Genomic DNA, 25,520 nt, shown 5'->3' on the forward strand with positions numbered 1-25,520 from the left:
AAAATCAAATTGAAGTGTTCTAATAACCAAGAATAAATTACTCTTACATTAAACTTATTTTTTATTTAATGACTATAATATTTATGTTGTTCTGTACATAAACTGATTATTATCAATTAAAATACATCTACTTCACCGATAATGTAATACAGATACATAATATTAATTTGTCAAAACTACAACTTCAGTACTGAAACTATAATTAAACGATAAATAGGTAATTTTAATCACGAGCGGCAGAAACACATAAATGTATACCTTCTACAGGTACTTACAAGACAATAATAATAATAATAATAATAATTATAAAAAAATGTATTTTGCACAGTTTTGAAATCCATTTGTAAGCACCGATGGTAGTACAGGTGCTTATCGACTAAAGGATAAGGTATCTGTTGGTTAATGTTGAACTTCAATGATTATACCCTGCTAGTCTAAAAAGTAAAAACAAAAATTAGTTTCATAAATTTCAAAAAATGTTTTAATAAAATATAAACATCAGTTTGATTATTTACCCGTAACTAATAAAGTGTCTTTCGACGTTGAATTTAGTGAATCCTCATACTTGCAATGCGCCAGATCAGATAATTCCTCAAAATGCTTCTGTCGTTTTCGCACATTCCAATGTAGACATTCAGCCAATGAATCAAACCAATCAGATATTTGGTCTTGAGCACATATTGATGGTAACGAATATATAGATGTAGTTACTTGTAAGCTGTAAATGAAATATTTGTTAAGCTATTTAATTACAATACGGAAAGAAATTAAAAGCACATTAATGGAAAGCAAATATTCATGCAAACTGATACACATGGTTATCATTTTCGTATGTCTTAAAATTATTAACATACATAACTGTAATAGGTTGAACGGTTAAAACGTGCAGCATAAATAAATGAATATGTGTTTAATAACTAGACAATTATGTTTGATATAATTAAAAGTAAGTAAATTTGTAATTACTGAAGTCTGATTACATATACCCTGATCCTTCCCCATCATTGATTAACTTACAGAGTAATAACCAAATTTTACCGTGCACATATTAGCCATCACCAAATATTAATCTACATTTTTTATTGACCGACCTATCATCTGCACACAACTCCTGTTGATTTCGGCCATCGAATGAAACCCAAGCTGTTGATCTTGCATCCGGACTCAACATAATCTGCAAAAAGTATCCAAACCTGCTATATCAGTAACAATACTATAATCCACATAGAATTAAAATACTTAACACATAGAATTAAAAAAAAAAACTAATTTTTAAGCTTTGTAATAACATTTTGTTTTATCATCATTCACAGAAGTCAATTGACTTATATTTCATTATAGTGAATTGTATTAAAATGTTTTAAACCAAAATAGCATTAATTTTAAATACTAAAATGCTAATTAGCTATTAAAATTTCTAACAAATATTTGATTTGTTTTTTAGATAACCATGTGCACCTCAAAAGCATTTTTTAAACCAATACAAGCCTTGACAAATAACAACAATGTAAAATTCATTCCAAATTTTTAAATAGTAAATCTCTATTTTTCTTTCCTATTACAGTATTACCTATCACCGTGAGAAATTTCTTGCCGATTACGACCATCAAATGAAACCCAGGCCGTATTGCGGCTATCTGGTGATACCGTTATCTACATAAAGAAACAAAACATATCCTAACTCTATTGATCTAGTAACCATTACACTATTTCATAACTTATAAACTATTGACAAAAACGAAAATTAACCAAAATATGCAAAGAATTCCACACAGTGAGTGTGAATAAATAATTTTTTTATTTATTTATCACAATTTATCATTAATATTGATGGAATTAACCTACATAACATATGAAACACAAGATTAAAAATTTATTTTTGCTGATTAATCATATTTAATTTTTTCAATTATTATGAAGTTAATTAATAGTCTTGAGTATAGCAGAATACTAGAAATAAACGGGATTATATTATTTATTATATAAGAAACATCGGCTTTAACATAAGAAGAATCAATATATAAATAACAACAAATGTCAAACAAATGATTACCAAAAATTTCTCGTTAAATGGAACTTTGTAATATATAAATTTATTGTATAATATAATATATTACTGAATAATTGTGCAGTCTGTGAATTGTAATAGTTACCAATATTTGTAGAAATATAGACAAATCTTTCTTAATTGTTGATAGTGTATATGAAGTTTATATTGAACCGAAATATCATTAATATCAAATCATTTGATAGACCTGTTTTATATTCTAACTATTTAAAAAGTTATTGAAGAAATACAAGTTATATGAATATTTCATATTTGATTGTTTAAATAATGTCCATAACATGATCTAATCCAATGGTCCAAACTATTTAATAAATTCAATATTTTTAACTGTTCTATATTCTTACTGTTCAAATAATATTAAATAATAAATAAACGAAAACTATTCAGTGATAAAAAAAAAAATATTCTAATAAGTATTTGATAGTTACATGATGCTAATAGTGCCTATTACTAACTATATTATAAATTAATAGTGCCTGTGACTAAGTTTACAATATTTAAGTTAAATGTTAAGAAATAAATGTAATGATTATGAACAAAATGCAATCATGCAAAAAACTATGTGGTACTTGATAATATTCAAATTTAGAATTTGCTTATTTATTTTTATCACTAAGTGTGGAATTCTTTTAAAATAATAATTTACACTTAGTTCAACACCAGCTGGTACTACTATTGGCCTGAAAGACAAAGAATGCGGGCATATGGGTGTCACCATGATGGCTGGAACACTTGGGTGAATCATTGATGCCCCTGCTGCAACTGCATATGCTGTACTTCCAGTTGGTGTTGAGATAATCAAACCTAATAACAAAAATAAAGTTTTATTAAATGAACAACAAACTTTTAAGTTTAATAGTAGTATAAATATCCTAACAGCGCTAGGATACAAAGAAATAAAACTGTAATGCTTTGAATTTTAAATTATAAAAAAAAAATCCTTTGAAATTTCTTTCACACTAAAATACATTGAATTTTGAAAATGTATGTCTTGATTTCTTTAGTTTCACCTAATTGAAGTTCTATTAGACTAGAAAAATAAATTTTAAAGATTTCTATCAGTGGGAATTTTCTAAAATTTGTTAACTATTAGTTTTATTTTATGATACTGAAAATAAAAAATACTTATGTCAGATGCCACGGTTTATGTGCCAAAAATGTCAAAAACAGGTTTAAATTAACATATATTTTAAGATCTTATAATACATTATATCTCTCATTACACATTGTTTAAAATATTTTATTTTTCTTACAATGTACTTCAATAATAATTGTTGTACCTATACTTTGTTTAACTTAAAGCAGCGTCTAGACCTAAGATATATTAGTCAGAAACATAAATTTTTGTCGTCGACAAATATATCCTAGGCTTAAGAAACGTACTCAGTGGCATCCACTTTTTGTCAGATGATGGTCAATCAACACTCATTTGTATCCCTAACTGAGTCAACCATCTCTACGGCCTAGGGCACAAATACACAATTGGCTGCCAAGTACGTTTCTTTAGTTGAACCAAAGTATATATTTTAACATTTTCATTTTGCTATTAATTTATTTGTTAATTATTACCATCTCCTTGAACAGATGTTATGTATTTTCTGTCTAAAAACAAGTCAATGTTTGAAAGGTATGGTGATGGTCCGCGGTCAATAACCACTTCATTAAGTACTAGTAAATTTGGCTGAGGCTTATCTTTGTCTTCATTCTTCTTAACAATTATGCACCTAAGTCTACTACGTAACGTTAAAGCAGCATGTCCTTCAAGTACATTGGTCACTTGCTGTTGGAAATTGTCAAACTTAAAAGGCGTCAAAAATCCAAGGGAGCCTAAGTGGAACGCCATAACTGGTGGTACGGATTTCTAAAATAAAAAAAGAACATTTCAATAAACAATAATGACAATATAAATAATTTTGAAATTACCTGAAACAAAAGACTAGCGTAGAGCAAAGTACCGTCTCCACCTAAGCAAATGATGAAGTCTATTTTGTCTGTTAGATCATCTTTGCTATCTTGAAAAGAGTTTAATTTCTCTCGTATTTCCATGAAGCCCGAGTTACTAGAGAGCATTGTGTCTTCCATCACAGAATGTTCCACAAACACTATCATGCTTTTTTCCTAGGGCCAAATAGTATATTTTAAAATAAATAATGACAATTACCTTCACCCGAGTAACCGATTATAGATATTCGTACCTGTGTCAGCCATCTGACAAGTTCTATGAACGGTGGTAAAACAGACATATCTCTAACTTTTTTTATCACCAACACCGACAGAGGATTTTTGGCCCACGTCAAACGTTGACTGGCTGGATCTTGAATTGTCCTGGACAAACAGAAAATAAAATAAATATTGAACGACAGCGATCACTTGCGCCGCACAATAACCGTACAACTAACTTACGTGACCAACGCAGAGGTTTTCATGATACGGCCGCATGGTCCAAACTGTTGGACCGGACTGGGAGCGTTCAGCGACCGCGTTCTCCTGAAAGAAAAAAAAAGTGTCGGTCAGTAACTGGAGCGCTGAGACAACGTAGACGAACAGAACGAACGGATGGACGGACGGAAGAATCGTCGGGCCACATATGGAAAGATATTTAACACAATTCTGTGGGTGGGTGGGTAGGCTTACGGGTCAATGTCGTCCACCGGTCCCTTCGCGTCGTTCATGACTGCAGATTTGTGTTAAAGATTCCGTTTCGCATGCATGTCGGAACGATACGGTTTTAAAACGACAACGGGTCGTCTAGAGTTTTTTTCCGGTATTTTCCACACGGGGAAACCGAACTGGCGTACGAGACCCGGTAACTACTGACTAGTAACTACAGTAAACAGATAGGAATGTTCTCAAACGGAAATCGGGAAATTCTTCAATGAAAATATTACGAAATAGTGATAACTGATAAGCATAAACCGTTGTTGTTGTAGCCGAACCACAACAGATGATGTAATATCGTTATCACCGCGACGGTGTGGCCGTGTGTCGGGTGGGTGTTCTGTGGAGTGGGTGCGCGTGTGCAGTCGTCAACGTGGTGTCGTGTCGTGGGATTTATGTTTTTGTTAGTCGCTAGAGCACGCTGAACTGATTGTCGGCAGACTACCCGTGGGTGACAGACCGGGAGCGGCGGCGGCGGCGACACCGGCGATTACAATAATAATTTTTTTAAGTATGTGTAGGATATAAATTGGTGAGGACGCATAATACTGTGCTATTTTAGATATTTTATGGAATAAGTCATCCAGTATATGGTATAAAAAATAAGAAGTATGCTCAACACGAACCGAGTTTTCGTCCTAGTTTGCGCATGTGCATCGCCTTGTGTTTTTGTGCATCGTGCATTGCATAAGAATAATTAATGTATACATGTGACGTCGTCTATAGTGTTTATTGTTGGTTGCCTATATAAATTATACATTGCTCCTTAAAAAAAATGTGCCTAGTCTTATCATTCAACATACTTCTTATTCCTAATACCATTAATTACAGAATACACCGAAAACCAAAATCGATTTTGTCAAAACCGATTTTGTGTAAAAATTCCCGTTTTTCCTTAATTTTTTTTCTGTTTTTCCCGACGCTTTTGAAAACTACCGGCAATTTTAAATCTTGACCAACCCATTGCACCAACTAGATTCAATTTCCCATCGAACAAGATACTGAAGTTGAAAATCTAAGAATTATTTCGACTACTTATCGTGTACACAGACACAACAAATAAAAAAACACAATGAACACATATCATTATAAAATCAATCTACTTATCCTATAATTCGTTTTGTTTATTATATATTACTTAATTTTGAGTGTCGTGTGGTATCCACCATTAACGCCTAACGATATATCTGAAGTTTCTATTGAATTTATTATACCAATGCGGGATGAATACATTATAAATGTCTCTTTATTCATTTTATTAGGTTTGAAAAGAATTTTAATTTTTAATTTATTATGAATTATAATTATACCTATATTATTTGTCACTGAGAGATTCATGCATTTAGTTTAAAAATAAAAATATCTATAAGTATATGGTTAATATGAGCATTTAATTTTTTGCATACACTATTATATTTATTATTAAATATCGTTGAATATTGTTCTTTTTTTTTATAACGTTGACCATGATAAATAATATAATTGTATAATTATGATAGTTCAAATTTCAAAAAAAAAAAATCGACCACAGAAAAATAATATTTTGTTGTACTTGAAATTTATTGAAAGAGGAAGTTTAAGATCAAGTACGTTTCGTGGTTGTGCTACATGTATCTACTCGTATAACGATTTTCGTGTGGAAGATGTATACTTATTTTAATCGGAATTTCATAGTGGTTAAATTTTACGAAGATGTGTCTCATAAATTAACATTAAATTTAAATATGCAACAATGGTGATTGACGATTCGTCCTTCTTAAATCCATGCGTTGATTACCTGATTGAAGTCCGTTTAACGCGTACCTACAGAATAGGTACCCGATATAAGATGTTATAATAAAATAAATCTACCAAAAAAGTATGTCAATCTCAAAAATGGGTAAGCTGCTCTTCAATTTTCACCAATATATTAATCATTAAATGGTTAAATAATATCCATGATGCGTACCTATTGTATTCTAGTGCCACGGCGTGCGTATACTATTACATAAATACATAATACATTAATACCTTTGATTATAAGTACTAGTATTTTTATAACCAAAGATTATACACAATTTTCACTTTTTTGTCAACCAAAACAAATATCAATAGGTCAAGTATACAGACGTAAGGTACAAATAATAAAATATGTATAAATTATTTCTAATACACAACAGTGTGAGCAAACACACGAAACACTCGATGGAGTGTTTTATATTTGATCTAACTTTCCAACATCCAACATTTTTCATCTTTGACCCAACAAACTAACTTGCGCAAGCTATGAATAACAATTTTGATTATTTGCTTAGAGTTGTATTTACATTTAATGGTCCTCAATTTACAACAGAAAAAAGCAATATAATATAAACTGATTTCACTTTAATTATGCGGGGATACTGTCATACTGATAATTGTATTATTTGTATTATATGATAATAAAAACAAAAAGTGTAGATGTATCGTATATAATATTTAAATAAATATTTAAGTTGATCTGGGCTAGTGAATATAGTTATACGCCAGTTTTTCCTTTCGTATGGTAATATAATATAATTGCTCATTAGTAGTACGACTAAGACAGTCATATCTACACATAATAATAGTACAAAATGTCGATTTAAGAAACACATATTATTATGTCATTTACAGAACATTGACTACGTTTTCAAGTACTAAGACGTAGTAAGTATCTACATACACAGTTATCGATATTATAGTACATCAGCTAGGTATATTCAGTCAATGAAATATTGAAACTGTTTTATATACAATAATAATACATATTACATCATTACTATTTACTATACTATAGGTATATCAGCTCTATCAGCCGAAAATAAGGCGAATAATATTAGTTACTACGTACTATAGTTGTGTAAATTGCACAGATATTATTATTATCTATTCGGCTATTCACGCAGCCACAAGCACACGAATTTCCAGAAAATTCTCTCGAGATCTTTGACGTTGTAGAAATTAGTGAAATTAAAGGTATACTATTTATTTATTTTTGAATTTTCGGTTTCATAATCAGTGTACGAGTACCGGAGTACCTATGTAATATTTGTAATTATTATTTATGTCTTATGTAGGTGCAGCAGACTACAGAGAACAAGTGCATAGATTTACTCCATTATTCGCCGGAAAAGTTTCGTATTACCTTGTAATTTTTTTTGTGGATACCTACTCTAAAGACTATAAAGGTCAAAGCCATTGTTTTAATTGAATTTAAATTTGATTTCGTTAGTTCAATGTAGCCATGTAGGCTTAAATATTATACTATCCAGTGAATTGTTCATCACTAATAAATTAATATGATTGTAAAGTATTAAACATAATATTAATATCACGCTAAACGCACGTCGTGGTGGACCGTTTGTCTGCTGCGCACACAAGGTCAACGCACACGCGGTTTATATAATAACACACACACGACACACACATCTCACAATGTCAAGGTCTGTAATATTTATTGGAATTACTATTTGTTTTTTCGTTTACTATAGCAATCGGGTGTTCATACCGCGAACAATACATAATATAATATTAATAATGTGTAACATATTATATTATCATTAAAAAGTAATAACGTATAATTACGGGATTAGGTTACAGCAGGTAGATCAGTATATTATAATTATGTACAGGGTGATTTACTGATTCCTACCATTTATTAAGTACTGACGTGTGTCAATAAAAACTTCTACGTTTCAAATGAGAACCACTATTTTTGCAGAAAATTGTAGGGCAAATTTTTTTTTAAACATTTTGATGATTTGAATAATATATCTAAATCAAAATTCGAACGAGTACCTATGGTTTCTGAGTTATTACACTATTTATGTACTAAGAATAATAACACTTAGAAATGATTTTACATCAAATTATTATAAAATAGACAGCGTTTTCAGTCCAGTACTTAATTACTAGATAGTAATTATTATACTCGGACAATTTTTATAAACATAAAATAAGATATTATAAATAATATATTACATAGTGGACATTTTTAAACTTATTTCCGTGGACTATTATAATTTATAGGTACTTATTTCTTTGTAGTTAGTTTATTAATATTCATAAACTAGTTTGAATTTCAATTTATACCTATGTCCTATATAGGAACATAAAAAATTCTGCTTAACAATTTACATTAAAAAATACATATAGGTATGTGACTCTTAATAAAAAAAAAAGAAGTTTGTATCTATACAGATAATAAAATGCAAAAAACGTAATAAAGGATTTAAGTATTTAAAAACGTGGATTTTGGTAAAAAAAAATTAAAATTAGAATTATTTAATAACTAACTGTTAAATGGGTCGTGGGAGAGAGAGAATGCTTGGTGGATCACCCTGTAAATTCGTAATAGTAGGGTGTCTCTTGATAATAATGAAGACATGTGCAGATCGAGTTACGGTCTCATTCAATATTAATTTGAAGTTACATGAAATAACGCGCACACTTGGTAGACGTGTGTACTTATACTGCACAAGTCAAATACCTATCATGATAATATTATTATGTTTGCAATACGATTTTAATGCTGCGGGTGTGTAAGAGTAATAATAATAATATATTTCACGATGAATAAAAAATGAGGCAAACAACGAACGGCCGTCGATATAATAATATCTACCTGATGGCTGTATCAGTGATGTCTATTACAGTTATAATGTCTATATAATGTTTATATAATAATATAGTATTATAATTCATTTGTTACAATAATTATTATTATTTATTATCATTAATATAATAATATCATTCCGAACAGTTTCACGCAATCAAATTTCACCATGCTTCGAAAATTATATACGATATTATACGCGATTATATAATAATATAGGTGTGCATTTTTCATAATTTGTTTTCTTCTACCTTACGTCTTAAAATATTAACGAAATATAGGAGTTTCTGCGACAACCTCGCGTGTTTTATTATTCATTTCAGTATTTGAAACTCCAATATTATAGGTATAAAATGTATAGTATACATAGGAGTATAAAATTTAGTGCATGTAATATACGTTTCAACGTCGTATTTGTCTCCATCGAACGACAGGGTTTTTTCTAATAAACCTTTACGGAAAATCATTATTTCATTATAGAGAATCACAATTAATATAACAATTTATAGCCCACTGGTGTAAATATCTGGTGTAAAATACAGGGGTATGATATATTAATATAAAATAGGTATACAGTGGCGGGTGTGCACAAGGAAGGATAAACTGCACTGTGAGACACCTGTATATTCGATATTCAAAGCGCTATGTTTTATAGATACAGACATTCAAACTTCACACGTATAATAAATATAAACTATGCATAGGATACATTATGTGTACGTTAAAAAATTATAATATATGCAGAGAACTCGGCGTCGATGTGACGAAGAGATTAAACACGATAAAAAAAAAATGTACAAATCGCCTTTACCCCGATTTTCGTGACGAGTGCGCGCGTTGACCTCGACTTCGCTTTGACAAATAATATAATATAATAATATATAGGTACAGGTTGTAGGTATATAGGTACGGTGGATATATAGAGGTATATTATATATAATGCAACTACGTGTATATATAGACTGATTTTAGATATTTCGTACAAATGACACTCAAACAATACTGTTTTTTTTTTCAAAAAAAAAAAAAAATGAAAAAAATGTATACGTCTGGACCGTTATACGTCTGCAACATCGGACGTGTATAGCATTGTGTTGATCGCGAAAATTACGATGAATATAATATACTTAAGCAGCGAATCGCGTCTTCGCTTCGTCAGTCGATCACTTCACGCGAGCCGATCATTATAATACCTAATATTATATTCACAGACGACTTATACCATACTGTGTATAGTGTATATAATATTATGATGTATATTATATTGTGCAGACGATGCAGACCGAAAATTGTCCGCTGTTGTATCAATATTACCATAATACCTAACCTGTGTTATAATATAATTTACAGTCATACGCCGTGACCATGCGTTATATACGTTGCGATTTACAGTTGAAATTTGGAAGGGATGATGACGGGGATGGATTTCCATTCTTTGAGAGTTTTTTTTTCCTAGGGAGTAATATTTATAACGGCATTTTATATGATGAAAGATCGATTAGTTTTAGAAATTCCGACTACAAGTCGATGACAAACATCAATAAATTATTTAATATTATAAATTAATTTAAGATCACTTAAATGTTGAGTTGTTGTGAGATAAACGCGGCAGAGGTTCATGGTGTAATATAATTTATCACTAATGATTAAATAGTGACACGATAATAATTAATATAGAAAATTAAATTAAATTTTACAAAATGTGATGAAAAATATGATTTGTTATAACTAATATATTAATATCATGTTATAACTTATAACATGATAATAATATATTTCTTCGTAAAAATGTACTTATACCTAATACTTACCTACAATTAATATAATATATTATGAAATCGATGCTACGCTTCGCACGAAAATATACAAAATACTTAAACGTGCGTTATCTGTTCAAATAAGTACTAATAATCAAATCGTTGAGTTTTTAGCTATTCTACTCAGAAATATTTGTCCTATTAGTTTTCATATAATATGGTAGATGGTAGTATATTTTAGATTAATAACCTGTAGTCTGTACTACCTACCTATATTGTGTTATTAAGTTATTTATAAGAGTTATTCAGTTCAATTATATATTATGAATTTTCACCAAAAAGTAATTTACAAACTGTTATTGAACTATTTTTTTTTTTAAACTTACTTTCAAAAGAAGGTCTCCTGCATATTCTAAAAAAAATTATAAATACACCCAGGCCACCGGGGTTTGTTATAGGCATGACCGTTGGCACGTAGCCTGCAGTACTTTTGAAAATACCATGGAAATCGCACTTATGTCATCTTAAATAATTATGACTACATTTTACACAACTAAAATAAATCGCACAATAAACGATTGAACGTTATCTAATAGAAAAAAATGGCACCTCTGCTTCCGACGTCCAAGCCATTGATATACACGCGATATTAATCTCTAAAACCTACCTACCATGTTATACCTATGTAATATTATGTGTTTATACTTTATTTGCTTATAATAGAAAAAAATCACCAGCACTATAGGTAATATACATGTGTATATCATAATAATATACGAATATATAGATATTATTATTATATGTACACTCGCAGGTGATGCGACCTTATGAGTGTTATGACTATTATATTATATGATACGACTATACGAGCGCGAGTATAGCTTATCTTCGCCCCTCTTCGGCAAGACAAACTGCTGCACTCCGTGCTTAGCTGTACGGAGTGAACTAATATTATATAATAATCGGTCGGTCAGTCGAAAAATTGTAGGTAGCTAACCTACATTCAATATAAAATTCCACGAGTGCATCCTGCAGCACACCGTGAAAAAATCGAATCGATAATCCAACCTAAACTTGACTCTTTATATGTAATATATTATATATTATTATATGATGGTCAATCGTGGAGTGGTGTACCGACGGCAGAGGGAGTTGGGTGTTTAATCCCACTCCCTCCTGTGAAAAAGAAGGTTTAATGATTTATATCGTGGAATTTTACATTAAATATGTTCCAAACAATTTTTTTCATTATACTAACCTAACCCCCGCATAAGCGAACTCTGCGTACGCCACTGGAATCGCGACGTCTTAAGTTTTATACCGTTCGATCGAGGTTTATATATATGTATATTCTGGATGAGGGATTATATAGCTTCACAAACCACCCCGCCTTAAATCCACCTGACCACCTATAGGCAACTAGGTACATACTAAATACATAGACACAAACGATACGAGCGCAAAAACCGTTGAGTATTGAATTGCCGAGTTTTTTTTTCAATAAGGAATTTGAACAATTTTGATGGTCGCGTGGAGTTATTATAATATTAAATAATACATTTAGACCGTCTGAAACATAATATATTATAAATTTAATATTATAAATTTATAATATATTATACTACGACCTTGACATAGACTGCGTTGTTTTTTTATGAATATTCAACGATTTTATATGTTTGAACGTGAAGGTAAATGGCTTGTCGAATCTGATCGAAAAACAACAGTTACAGTGGCTAGTATTATATAATACAAATCATAATATTTGACATTTGTGCGCTTGTAGGTGTGTGTGTGTGTGTGTGTGTGTGTGTGTGTGTGTGTGTGTGTGTGTGTGTGTGTGTGTGTGTGTGTGTGTGTGTATCATTGCAGTTATGTCATTTTCAAATTTTCCCCAATACAATTTCCCGGATATTTTGACCTTGTCGCTCTGTATAAATAGTCTCCCGTTATATGTATATAGTATATAATATGGTATTTATATATTCCAATATTCGTACCAAGCTATTAAATACACGCGTATAACAATAACAATTTGCCTGTACAATAATGCATTAATGCGACACTTGATCCGAATCATACTACCGGCCATTTCCGTTGGGCTTGGGTCGCATTGATTATTATAATACTATAATATTGAGTTATTGTCTATAGCAGATGACCTATAATAATATATTATGATATCATAATTATAGGTGTGTTTATTGTTTATATGGATACATACATATTATATAGACAGAAACCCATATTGTATAATATTATGCGCATAAAGGTAATTATATGTGAATGTGATGCATATATTTTCATATTCAAAACTGTATTTCAAGTATCTCCTGTAAAATGATCTTTTTGTGAGTCACGACAGTTAGCCTTAGCCTTTTAACCATTGATATGAGTATATAGTATGACGTTCATAGGCGTGTACATCGGATACGCACTATATCATCTATCAAGGCATCTATGTGATTGCATAGCCCCTGTGGGCTGGGAGGCAGATACTATTTTTAGATGACATTATATGACCAAATCCAAAAATAACACTTTTTAGGAGAATAAAAAATAAAAAATATTTATTGGTATCTACGATCGATAATTACGGCTTAATTATGTGACTGGATTCATGAAATTATACCCTTTTCAATAAACGAGTCATTATAAAAATGTGTTTTTATAATACAACACTAAAAAAAAATTGTCCAATGTCTACAGATTTTTACAATGATTATTTTTAAAAAAATTAACGAAGACAGCCACAGTGAAAAATGAAAAACACCTATACAGTAAAGCTTCATAACACACATAATTACATAAGTATACTTATAAGTTATACGTTTAAGGCACGCAACTTAGTCGTATAGGTTATATTTATGTTTCAAATCAGTACAGTAAATTTAAATTTAAAATAATATAATGTTTATCAAACGCGTTATTAAAGGACACTATACGTACTATAATATTATAAAGTCTGTCCGAAACAAATTATATAATAATAAATAATGTTGTAATAAAGCCATTTACTATTCAATATAATATTGTATATATTGTAATATTATATCACCCAATCATTTAGTTCATTATGATGAATATAATATAAATTGCTATTCCAAAGTATTGATTTAGTTCTTTTAAAATCAATGAAGACTTTAAAATGAGACTGCCAATTTATGGGTTTCACGTTGTAATAGTAGGTATGAGTACCTAAACCTGTATAAAATAATTCATCGAATATCTTTTGAAGTCCTACGAGTTTAACGTCAAATCAACAGAAGTTATAAGTTACACAAGTAAAATAATTTTACAATTAATGAAGTATGGCTTGCAAGTATAATTGCATAAACTGTCCACGTCACACAAATTAGTATTTAAGTGTATAGGTAAGTCAGTTTATAGCTGAACTTCGAGGTAGCCCATAGTCATTAAAAATACCCAATTATTAATTTACCTCACTCAAATAAATTTACAAGAGATTAAAATATAGAACCTACGTGTATAGCAATTCACCAAAAATATACAACATAACCATCTTTGCTGTATAAAAAAATTATATTTTTGAATTGTAAATATACAGTCATTAGCCACTGCAATATCATTATTTGCTGTTTCGACAATATTACAATATTAGAGTATCAAACATTTACACTAAATTACACTACACTATAACTTACCTGCGCTGCACAGGGTTAACAATTAATAATTTTAGTCCAATAAATATTGATTATTATTTGGTTTTAACAGCCTTTTACTCACGTTCGTACTCATTGTTTTTTTAATTCGATGATACCAGGAAATGTGTGAGGTATGAACATAATATTATAATGTTGTTAAAGCAAAGCAATAACAATACAACTGCAGCAACAGGTCGAAAAACTTTACAAAAATAGGTAGGTACTTGACATACTTCTAACAACAATTTCTTTAAAAACAATCAAAATATATAATAATATGTATATACATATTATTTTAGTGTTATAATCTACCTACTGACGATTTCTCTATCTAAACTGAAAATAGAAATAATAAGTTGTTATTCAAGCACGCAAAATCATTGCATTATTACGTTATACCACTATATAATATACCTACCTACAATTAATTTGATGTATTATTAATTATTATAATAATTTTTATTATATTTGAGTAAGCATCATATTATAGAAACAAATCCTATTTATTTCGTAATCTAAATGTTGTGAATAACATATTTAGAATTAATAACAATGAGTATTGTATAAATACTTCGATTAGTAATTTTATTGCTAATTAAATAACTATATACATATAAATTTAATTAATATAATGTCATTGATTTATTATATATTATAACAAATCATGTGAATAACTAAATCTGAATAGGATTGGAAGAGTTTTAAAATATTTTTATTTGTATAATATATTATTCTATTAAAGATGACACACGACCAACTTATCGTTAAATATATTATAATGCGTACCTACACTTTATTTTATAGTCAATGCTTTACGGCAAAATAATAAAATTGGCATAATTTTAGGATTGCCAAAACCCGAACTATATGGTTAAAAAATTGACAGAAAATTCACCATGTCAACTCTAAATAATGGCGTGGAAATCCAATATACATAGAATTTGAATAAATCACGCTTTTTCGTAGGATATACGCAGACTATATATAATTGAACTAAGAGTTTAAGTCTTAGTTAAGTCACAGGTTCTCGAGGTTCCGGTAGAAGTACTTAAGTCTGTTTCGACTCGAACGGGAAATGAAAACGTGTTTATATAAACGAATTGGATTTTTTTTCAATTAAAAACAATTTCCCGGAAATAGAACGATGTTTTTTTACCGGATGACATATTTTATCTGACCTGGAAAATAGCTGTGTTGGAAAAGACCGTTGTTGCCAGGAGAAACAACCATAATATTGTATAGGTACCTACGTATATTTAAGTACATTTTTTGTGCTTTCGAACACCAATCGTTAAGTATAATCATCGATCTGGTGTGACGTATTAACTATACGCGCGAGTGCATATTATAGCGATATATTTTCAAGTCAAACCAGCTGTCGTGTGACGACCCATTTCACTCACAAACAAATTATTTTACAAAGGAATATTCTTTTGGGCCACTGCAGCAGCAGCTCTAGTAGAGAAATTAATTATCTTATACCGGTGAACTGCAATATGCGATATCGTGTATATTGGACTATTATTTTTATAGAGGGCTGGGCCAAATCATATATTGCCTAAAAAAATTAATATTGTGTTGAACATTATATATTATTAGTTTTTTATTTGTGTCAACTGTTAAGCCCTTTTCCTCGGCACTATACTGTGTCTACGCGCTTCACGCATACATGTATTCAAGGCCTCGCGCAATGACTCGTTTTTAATTTGTAGATTTTCCAAAATATGCGGCATGTATGTATTTATGTGGTTATCTGCAGATCTACCACGATTAACCGATGTACCTTAAAGAAATCTAAATCTTAAATGTCGATTACGAAACGTACCTATACCTATACTGAAAATGCGTTCAGCGACGTAATATTATATGCCTACCTACAATCACGCGCCTGACCGTAGACAATATTTTTGAGGCCTACGCACGTATACGCACTTACGCATGCTAACGTTAAATCTTATAGGTATATACTAAGTATACAAGTCTTGTGTATACGCGTTTAACGCTAATTAATGAAAATGCTAACTTTATATAGGTATGTGATATTAATACAGGTCGCAAACGACGACGACGAATGGTGGATTTCACATATTAAATAAAAACTCGATTCTTTATATATTATATTCTTTTTATATTTGATATATCAAATTAAAACAACGCGTCCTCGGTCGTTGTGTATATATAGGTATTAGGTACGGTAGAAAGTGTTATTTATTCAGTTTCAATGCAATATATATTAATATAATCTCGTTTATTTGTTGAGATGAGTGTCGATAAAATATTTCAAATGATATAGGTAGGTTCAATGTTCAAAATATATTATACATATTATTATAATATGTACATTTTGTATTATGGCCTATACCGCGCAGGCGCACAAATCGATTTCAAATCGTGTACAATCCGTTGAACGCATATTATTTACCATAATAATAAATACTTTATCAAATTTGCTGTCGTCCAACTGTGCACCACTTGAGAACGATAAGCGAGCCAAACACAATATACCTATTATCTATTCGTATGAGCGGCCACATCACAGCACGTATAATAACGTTTTTTATACTTGAGAATTAAAATCGAATGTTATGATATCCGTCTAGTGTAAACATTTAAAAATGATTAATATTATGTATTTCTTCGATTGGTAAACAACGGTTATATAAGTACAGGTACCTACCATTACAATATCATCGTTTAAAAAATTTTAGCAACTCTTAATATACAAATATTTAAATATAATGGATTGATTTAGTTGGTTAACTGCAGTTTAGTGGATTCGAAATGATTAATAATTCTTACGAAACATTCACACATCATGACCCGTCAAATAATATAAAAATAATAACTATGGGACGAATCAGATAAAAATCGTTGTTTGAAATCGCAATAATGATGTGCCATTTACATGCAATATAATATTATAATACTGCGGCGGGTCGTATAAGAAAAAAAAATCGCAAAAATTACATTTTGATTAGCGACTTGATTAGCATTATATCATTATTATTACATTAATTTATTTATTTCATATACAGACTATGTATAGTCTATAAATATCTCGAGTTATCAGTATTATACTACGGCCGGAGACTATATTATATACTATTTGTGGTTATATATAATTTATTATATAATATACTTTCCGCATAATACCAAATGGAAAATTTACCTAAGCAAATATAACATACGAACACACGATAAATAAATATGAAAATATAATATAATACAGAGTTCGGTGCTGATTCACGACTTTAAGCCCTTATGTGCAGCCGGACAAATATACCTGCAGACGACGGTCGTCTTCAAAGGCATCAGAAAAAGCCAATATATATAAAGGTACATCACGACAGCTCCAAAGGTCTAGTTTCGGCAACGGCCAAGGGATTTTCCGTATTGCAGATATTTTTTAGTACAGCTACCTACCTGCCACGTGGGGGGGCTTTGGCCTTTTTATTTATATAAATTATCGTATACATACTATGCTTTTAATCTGTATATAGCTTTACCTTACATTGCTTCGTTTAAATTTCAAAATAATTACGTATAGGTACATAGATATATTATGCTAAAAATAACCGGAACTACGTTCTCTACCATAAGTCCATTACTGTGAAACTGTGTATTGTCACAGTTATTGAAAAAACATCAAAGTATATCAGATATTATTTGTTAAAATTCACAAATTTAAATGTTTTATTTATTAAAATAATATGTCATTATACTATCACTGCAAATTAACCTTTTCATACGTCGGAACTTTTCTACTTTACCGGACACCCTTTTTTTTGCGATTTTTTTTGGGGGACTTTGTCATATTTTTGACGAAAAAAATTATGGTGAAATCAGAATTTGGGGCTCGCACTTAGTTTCGAAGTTATCGGCGAATGAAGTTGGCTATTTTAAGTTCACTGTCCCTATCATAAAGATTGATGTTTTTGTTTTTGAAACTTGTGCTTTTATGGAGATTACGGTGCGAGGTTATCCACTTTATCAGGTAATTAAAAACGAAAATATCCCTCAAAAAAAAAATTTTTCGCGGGATACTTGGCCAAACACATGTTTACCAAACACTGTCGGATCTACAATTTAGATCCGACAGCTGAGTTTTTCAAAAACGCCGGTAGACTGTACCATAAAGATAACGAAAATGTTATATTTAATGACGGCCGCGGCGGTGACGACGACGACGACGACGACGACAGCAACGACGACGACGACGGCAACGACGACGACGACGGCAACGACGACGACGACGGCAACGACGAAGAATTGTAGAATTATAAGAATTGTACTTAGTTGATAGTGAATAAAAATTAAAATAGTTGAAAAAATTTGTTGTGCATAGGAAGTGCACAATCTGTTTTCATATAATCTGTGGCGTTACTGCGCATGCGCTGGGACTTAATCGCGTGTATGGGCAGTGATGCCTTGCTAGCGGCACTCGTCGCTACGCTCCTCGGCGCCGTCGCTCCGCTCCGCAAATCGAAAATATCCCTCGACTTGCTGTGCAACACCACCTTAAGTAGGTCACAGGGTAAGTTATGTCGTAGTATGGGCAGTGATGCTTTGCTAGCATCAATCTTCATGATAGGGACAGTGAACTTAAAATAGCGAACTTCATTCGCCGATAACTTCGAAACTAAGTCCGAGCCCCAAATTCTGACTTCACCATCGTTTTCAGCGTACTTACCTACATATATTTCAATTACAAAAATCGCAAAAAAAAAGGTGTCCGGTAAAGTAGAAATATACCCATACGTCTTTAAAATTGTATAAATAATTTGGTATTACACGCAAATGTGAACCCCGGTCAAGGGAATAATTTTAAATCTCGAACCAAGACACAAAATCCCCCTCCCACCGGTTAAATCTAATATTGTCTCCAAACTTCTAGATCCGCTGATGTACCATGTATACGTAAATAATAAAACCGTGAATAAAATTGCACTTACGGCCACGATCCGGACCGGCGGCGAGGTTTTCGGACGCGTCGCTGTTCGGCCGTACAGTTCTTACAGTCGTCGTCGACACGGCCGACCGTGGCCGCGTCACTGCGATTGATTGTTGCGGTGGCCGCGGTTTTTGCCGCCGCTGACCGATCGCAACACGTACCGCTGTCACCGCCGTCTTCGCGTCTCCGGCACGACACCCGAATAGCCGCAGACGTGTCGGTCGCACCGCTGCCGTAGCGTCCGGCCGACGAGCCGAACGCTTCTTCCTCGACGTGTTGTACTTTCATGACGGTTTTCGCCGCGGCGGAATACGTGTTTCGACTGTACGAGACAGAAAACGTCCGGGGTGGTATCAGACACGCGAACGCGGTCGTCTCTCGGGAAAATATTTAAATATTATGATGTAGTTATTTTAGTTTATATAATATTATAATATTATGAACCCGTTACCGGCCGGCGTTATTTTCCTGACGGATATCGCGCGCGTCGGTCGGCCGATATGTTCTCTCTAACCAGTCCACGATACGACCACCGCACCCGGACGGACCTTTACGCAAACGGACAGCGAGCCGACGACTGCAGCTGTACACTGGTGTCCCGACTTCGGAAGGTGGCACGCGATGCGCCGCGCCCCCCACTTCGGCGCGAACGGTCCTCCCCACCCCAGCCAACCGATGCAGACGAGTGCGTCGCACATGCACGTCGTCGGTGTCATCGTATCAGTAAAATAATGTTCTAATAGGTAACGATATCTCAACTCGCATTATACGAATAATAATAATAATAATGCGATGCATTTTTTTATTCGGACATAATATATTATAATATGTATAATTTTCGTCGACGTAAACGGGACGCGATAAAAAATCATACAACACCCAAAAATCGCATGTTCCTCGATCAACTGGTTTCGAGGTTTGTAGCGGCGACTATTAGGTTTATTTTGGTATAAATAGGTATACCTCCGCGCGAGTATATTAATGATAATAATAATGTTGATCAGAAATTCTCAAATTTTTTTTTACCCCGAACCACTTGTGCGTATTATGGATCGGTCGCAAGTAACACTATAACGGCTAAAAAATAGAACTATATTCAATACACACTTGATGATAGCGTAGGTATGCAAATAATGACTTGGGTGCGTTTTTGAACAGTATAGTTCCTATTTACACAAAACATGGGTAAGTGATGATCCGTTACTATAAAATTAGTAAAAATATTAACTTATAAATTTATAATAATTTTCCGCATATACTACCACTACATGGCCTTCGGCGTACCACCATGTAACCTTCCGCGTACCACGCGGTTTGAAAACCGCTATTGCAGATATATAGACAATATCTATAATACGAAAAATATTGCGTTATAGTAGGTACCGATATATTATTCGACCCTTATACCGAGAGTTGTATTGCGGAAAAAAAATACACCGCGACGACGACGATGTAATATTTTTCTATAAATATGTACATATTTTAATATAATACAGTCGTCTCGAAAATCTCGTAAACCTCGCGGATAACTCGAATTTTTTTTTTTGCTCCTTGAAGTGTGTTTTTAAGTTGTGTCGAAAAATACATAAAATCGAATTTATTTTTATTCCCCTTGAGATTCGAGTTAACAAGTATAATATAATATAATATAATATAATAATATAATACACGCGATTCACCGAGCTCGCGGGTTCTTCGCGCGCGCCGTTGCGTAAGCTATGCAAAGACCTTCGGCGGCGTCAAAATTTGCGCAACGGCGCCCGAGGAAGTCGCCAGACGGGGCAAACTGTTCGGTATTATTATTATTATATCAAATATGTATATAATGATGGTATTATTATGTTATGTTATATGTATGGCGACGCGAAACTGACCTTCTTTTCAGCGGGCTCAATCCGATGGCGCCGTCCGAATCCGATGCCGCGGTGGTGCAAGTCCACGCCGCCGTCGGTGGCCTTTGGCGTAGTTCGCAGTCGTAATAATTATTGTTACTCCTCATCGTGTGCCGCGGCCGTTTTCCGCGGTATACAAAATAATAACGAGCTGCAGCTACTAGCACTGTCCACTACGACATGCAACTAAATTACGCCGATGTATACAGCTAATATATTATATTATTTGCAATTAACGTTCTAGACCGTCTCTTTTGATTATAATTTTCTCGCGTTATACGCTATAATAATTGAAAACACACGAGAAATGTCGGGGACGAGACATCCGATCCGCGCAGTCTTGCACTCCGCACTGCGCACCAGTCGGTCGTACACGATTATATTGATATTAAATTAGGTATTCTAATTTATAAAGAATCGGAAACGCGTTTTCTGTAGTATCAGGTGATAATATTATTATTGTCGCGTCGCGTCAGTCACGGTGCGTCCGGCACACAATTGATGTGTAGATACACAAGACGTGTAGGTACGCGTACGAACGGCGTTCGAGCGTAAGTGCAGTGCTATAGCGCCCCTCCGGATGCGATTTCCACCTTGCCCGCGGCCGATCACGCATCGTCATCGCCGCCGCCGCCGCCCGAACCCGGGTGTCCTTGCCAGAAAAATTCAAATTCCGGAGAGAACCTTTCACGCCACCGCGGGTCCTGCAGCGATGGTCGAAAGCATTCGATTTGTTTTCCCCGTCCCGACCGTTGAGAGTTATTTTCGTAGAAAATGCACCGCGATGACGGGTGACTGCGCGGGCTCCGGAATTCTCAACGGTCCGGCCGATTCGTCGGAAATGTACCTATTAATTATTATATTATTTTATTTGTCGAGGAGGACGATTATATAATATAGTATATTATACGTCGAAGGTAAATAAATAAATTCGTTCAAACATCGCCGGGGACCGCGATTATTTCACAAGTCTCCCTCGACCTGAGTCATTGCCTTTATTTTTAACGCGAAGGTCCGCTGACGGGTTTCGAGTTCGACTTCCGATCGGAAACAACGCTTTTCCGACTATTCTCGAGTATATACCTACAAACATACGATAACTATTAACTCTCGTCGATATACATAAAATGTCTGTAGCGTATTCTGTGTTCATATAGGTAATAATAATAATGATACATATATTTTAGCAAACGAAACCAACAAAATAAAAGCTTAAAAACAAGAACATTATTATTCATCGATAAAAATAGTTCCTATTAACGACGCGTGTCACTAATATAAACGTCATAGACTAGACTTTGTTCCGTCAAAAGTGTTAAGGTTTGTTATAGTTTTAAAGCAACCACGTTGAGTAAATTGATTCATTCAAACGCTTCATCGTGACAGTTATTTGGGCTATTTGGCATCTATATAGATGACGAATTGTACTCGACATTAATGTAATTTGACTAAATTAATAAATTATAGTCGACTAACGGCAGGAATTCAAATATTGAAATTTAACATCTATTATAATATATTTTAGTGTTCCACGCGACCAAGCGTATAACAATATTATATTATGGCTTGGCGTGGCGTGGGGTTTGACTTCAGTCACATACGTGTTCTGAGTGCCAGCACCGGCTGGTGTCACTAGTTCTCGGATGGGTGACCACCCGGGTTTCAGTGACAAATCCTTGCCACACATACACGTTTGACGTATTCAAATGACCGTATCCTCCCAAACAGTAACAAGCTAATGACCTCAGTTGTCGAAGCTTTTACTAAAAAAAATAATAATAATAATATTGTTAACGATGTAATTAATGTGGGATTCTCGTCTAACAGTATTTCCTGAAAATTTATATTTTGCTAAGTATATATAGGTTAGGTACCTATTGTTCATTTTATGCTATAAATCTATCCGTTTTTTGAACACTTCCGTCGAATAATGATCACAAATGTATTTGAAAAGTTTCCGCGCAGGTAAAATATAAAATACATACCTACAACTGCAATAGAAGATTATTATTTATTTTATCCATATATGTATATATTTCACTCGGTATTCGGTAATAATTCCAATAGTACTATTATACATCGCATCATACTACCATAGTACCATCACAATATCACATCAGTAATGCATAAGAAATAAACGATTATTTTGAAAAGTTTGTAAAGTACTTATAATTACATAATATTGTTTATATTTGAATAAATTCTCATTCAAAATCGCCTTGAACAATTATTTCTGAACAATAATTATGTAGATCTCGATGATGGTATAATTGTATAAATGTATAATGTTATACCGTAAAAATTTTTCAAGGGCCTAATAATATTCAGTTTTTTTCCGTCTACTACTAATAACATTATAATAATAATAATAATAATAAAAACAACCATGTACATTTTAATTATACATATAGTAAAAAAAACAATGCGATGATTACAATTTATACTAAATATACGCGTTGTTTTTAAATTAATTAATTAATTTATTTTACTCGTTTTCCGTATTCTGTAAAATATAATACTAATATATTGTCCTTCTAGACAAATCGAATGAGAAGGAACTAAAAAAATATATTTAGATGTAATTGCCATTTGGTCAGCTAAATTTACATTACCTAATTTAATTTTAAAACAATGGCCTGTATAATTTATAGTATTTATAATCAATGATGTTATTAGATTATTAGCAAATGCCTAATACTATTGGAACAAAATGACGTGTATACAATGTATCTAATTATTTTTTAATCATATTATCCCTATATCCTATATATTATCTAATTCAATGTAATATACTAATATATAAAAATAAAATCCAATAATTATTGTAACGATTTTGCGAACAATCATTATATTTATCATTTTATCATCACACATTTCTTAAGCTGCGATTATGTAGAAAATAATGGAGATTATGCAGAACTATGGATATTATTCTATTCTAGTTGTAAAATGTTATTTTCAACTCTGAGATAAAGCCACTAAATGTCGGTTAACGAGTTGAAGACATTTTCGAGTCACTGAGAGTTTATTGTTTATTTGAATTATTAACACACATCTTTCATTACAGTATTATACGTATTATTCTAAATATTTAATTATATATTATAATATTTAATGTACACGTCTTCATCGCCGGATCACACAATAAATTATAACACCAATGTCCAATAATATACATAGGTAATAACAATTTTTAATATTATATACGTGAGGCTCAAATATACCCACATGATAGTAATTTCTTATATGTTTTTCCAGTTTACTGAATACTCATATTATGTTTTACTACTTTTACTGTACACAAATCTACCAGCCGCACCGTGTATTATTATAATCATTTTTATAATATCTATAGGTACCTACCATGATAAACACACGACCGGAAAAGTCAGACGTTTCCCTCGGGAAATTGGACGAGACCGGTTATTGTGACGCGTCACACGTATATTATTGTTATTATGATTTAAATTTTAAAAGGTAGCGAATATGGCGATGGCTGATGATGACGCACTTGTATTCGATGATATATTGATATTATTGTACACAAACGACTGGTTTTTGGAATTTGTGTTTTTTTTCCACATTAATTCTCCCGTCGCAGATAATTTCGTATACTAGTCGCGTTTCGTAAAAATAATATAGGTACACGTCACAGATCACAGTGCGTAATGTGTACCTATATATAAATTATTATGGTATATTGGTATGGACACTGGTAATAATAATATATATCATATATACCATTTCATATGTATTAATATGATTAAGCGGTCTCGGAATGTGCTGTGGAACGCGGCACGACCTCGGCCGTTAAATTTCCTACAGTTTTGGCGAAAACAATTTTATATTATAATTTATAATATGCACAATAATAATAATATACATTATATGATTTAGGTATACGTGTTACGGTG

General features: G+C 32.3%; 1 protein-coding gene across 7 annotated transcripts in view; it reads right to left on the bottom strand.

Annotated features, from left to right (window-relative positions):
• Window positions 1-37: 37 nt before the first annotated feature.
• LOC132947945 (NAD kinase-like) overlaps window positions 38-25,520 on the bottom strand; it is a 60,377-nt gene continuing 34,894 nt past the window's right edge. For 3 of the 7 annotated variants that reach the window (XM_061018202.1, XM_061018204.1, XM_061018205.1), the window contains exons 2-9: window positions 4,472-4,555; window positions 4,264-4,393; window positions 3,992-4,186; window positions 3,638-3,929; window positions 2,715-2,872; window positions 1,092-1,174; window positions 516-718; window positions 38-434 (exon numbers count right to left, since the gene is read on the bottom strand). In XM_061018202.1, the coding sequence (XP_060874185.1) occupies window positions 430-434; window positions 516-718; window positions 1,092-1,174; window positions 2,715-2,872; window positions 3,638-3,929; window positions 3,992-4,186; window positions 4,264-4,393; window positions 4,472-4,555 (1,150 nt within the window). In that variant the 3' untranslated portion in view covers window positions 38-429. Of the gene's footprint in view, window positions 435-515; window positions 719-1,091; window positions 1,175-2,714; window positions 2,873-3,637; window positions 3,930-3,991; window positions 4,187-4,263; window positions 4,394-4,471; window positions 4,556-4,622; window positions 4,996-19,715; window positions 20,314-21,588; window positions 22,094-25,520 lie in introns of those variants that run through there. The other 4 variants (XM_061018203.1, XM_061018201.1, XM_061018207.1 and 1 more) reach the window with 4 other exon arrangements.

This window comes from Metopolophium dirhodum, chromosome 6 (genome assembly GCF_019925205.1).
Source record: "Metopolophium dirhodum isolate CAU chromosome 6, ASM1992520v1, whole genome shotgun sequence".
NCBI lineage: Eukaryota > Metazoa > Arthropoda > Insecta > Hemiptera > Aphididae > Metopolophium > Metopolophium dirhodum.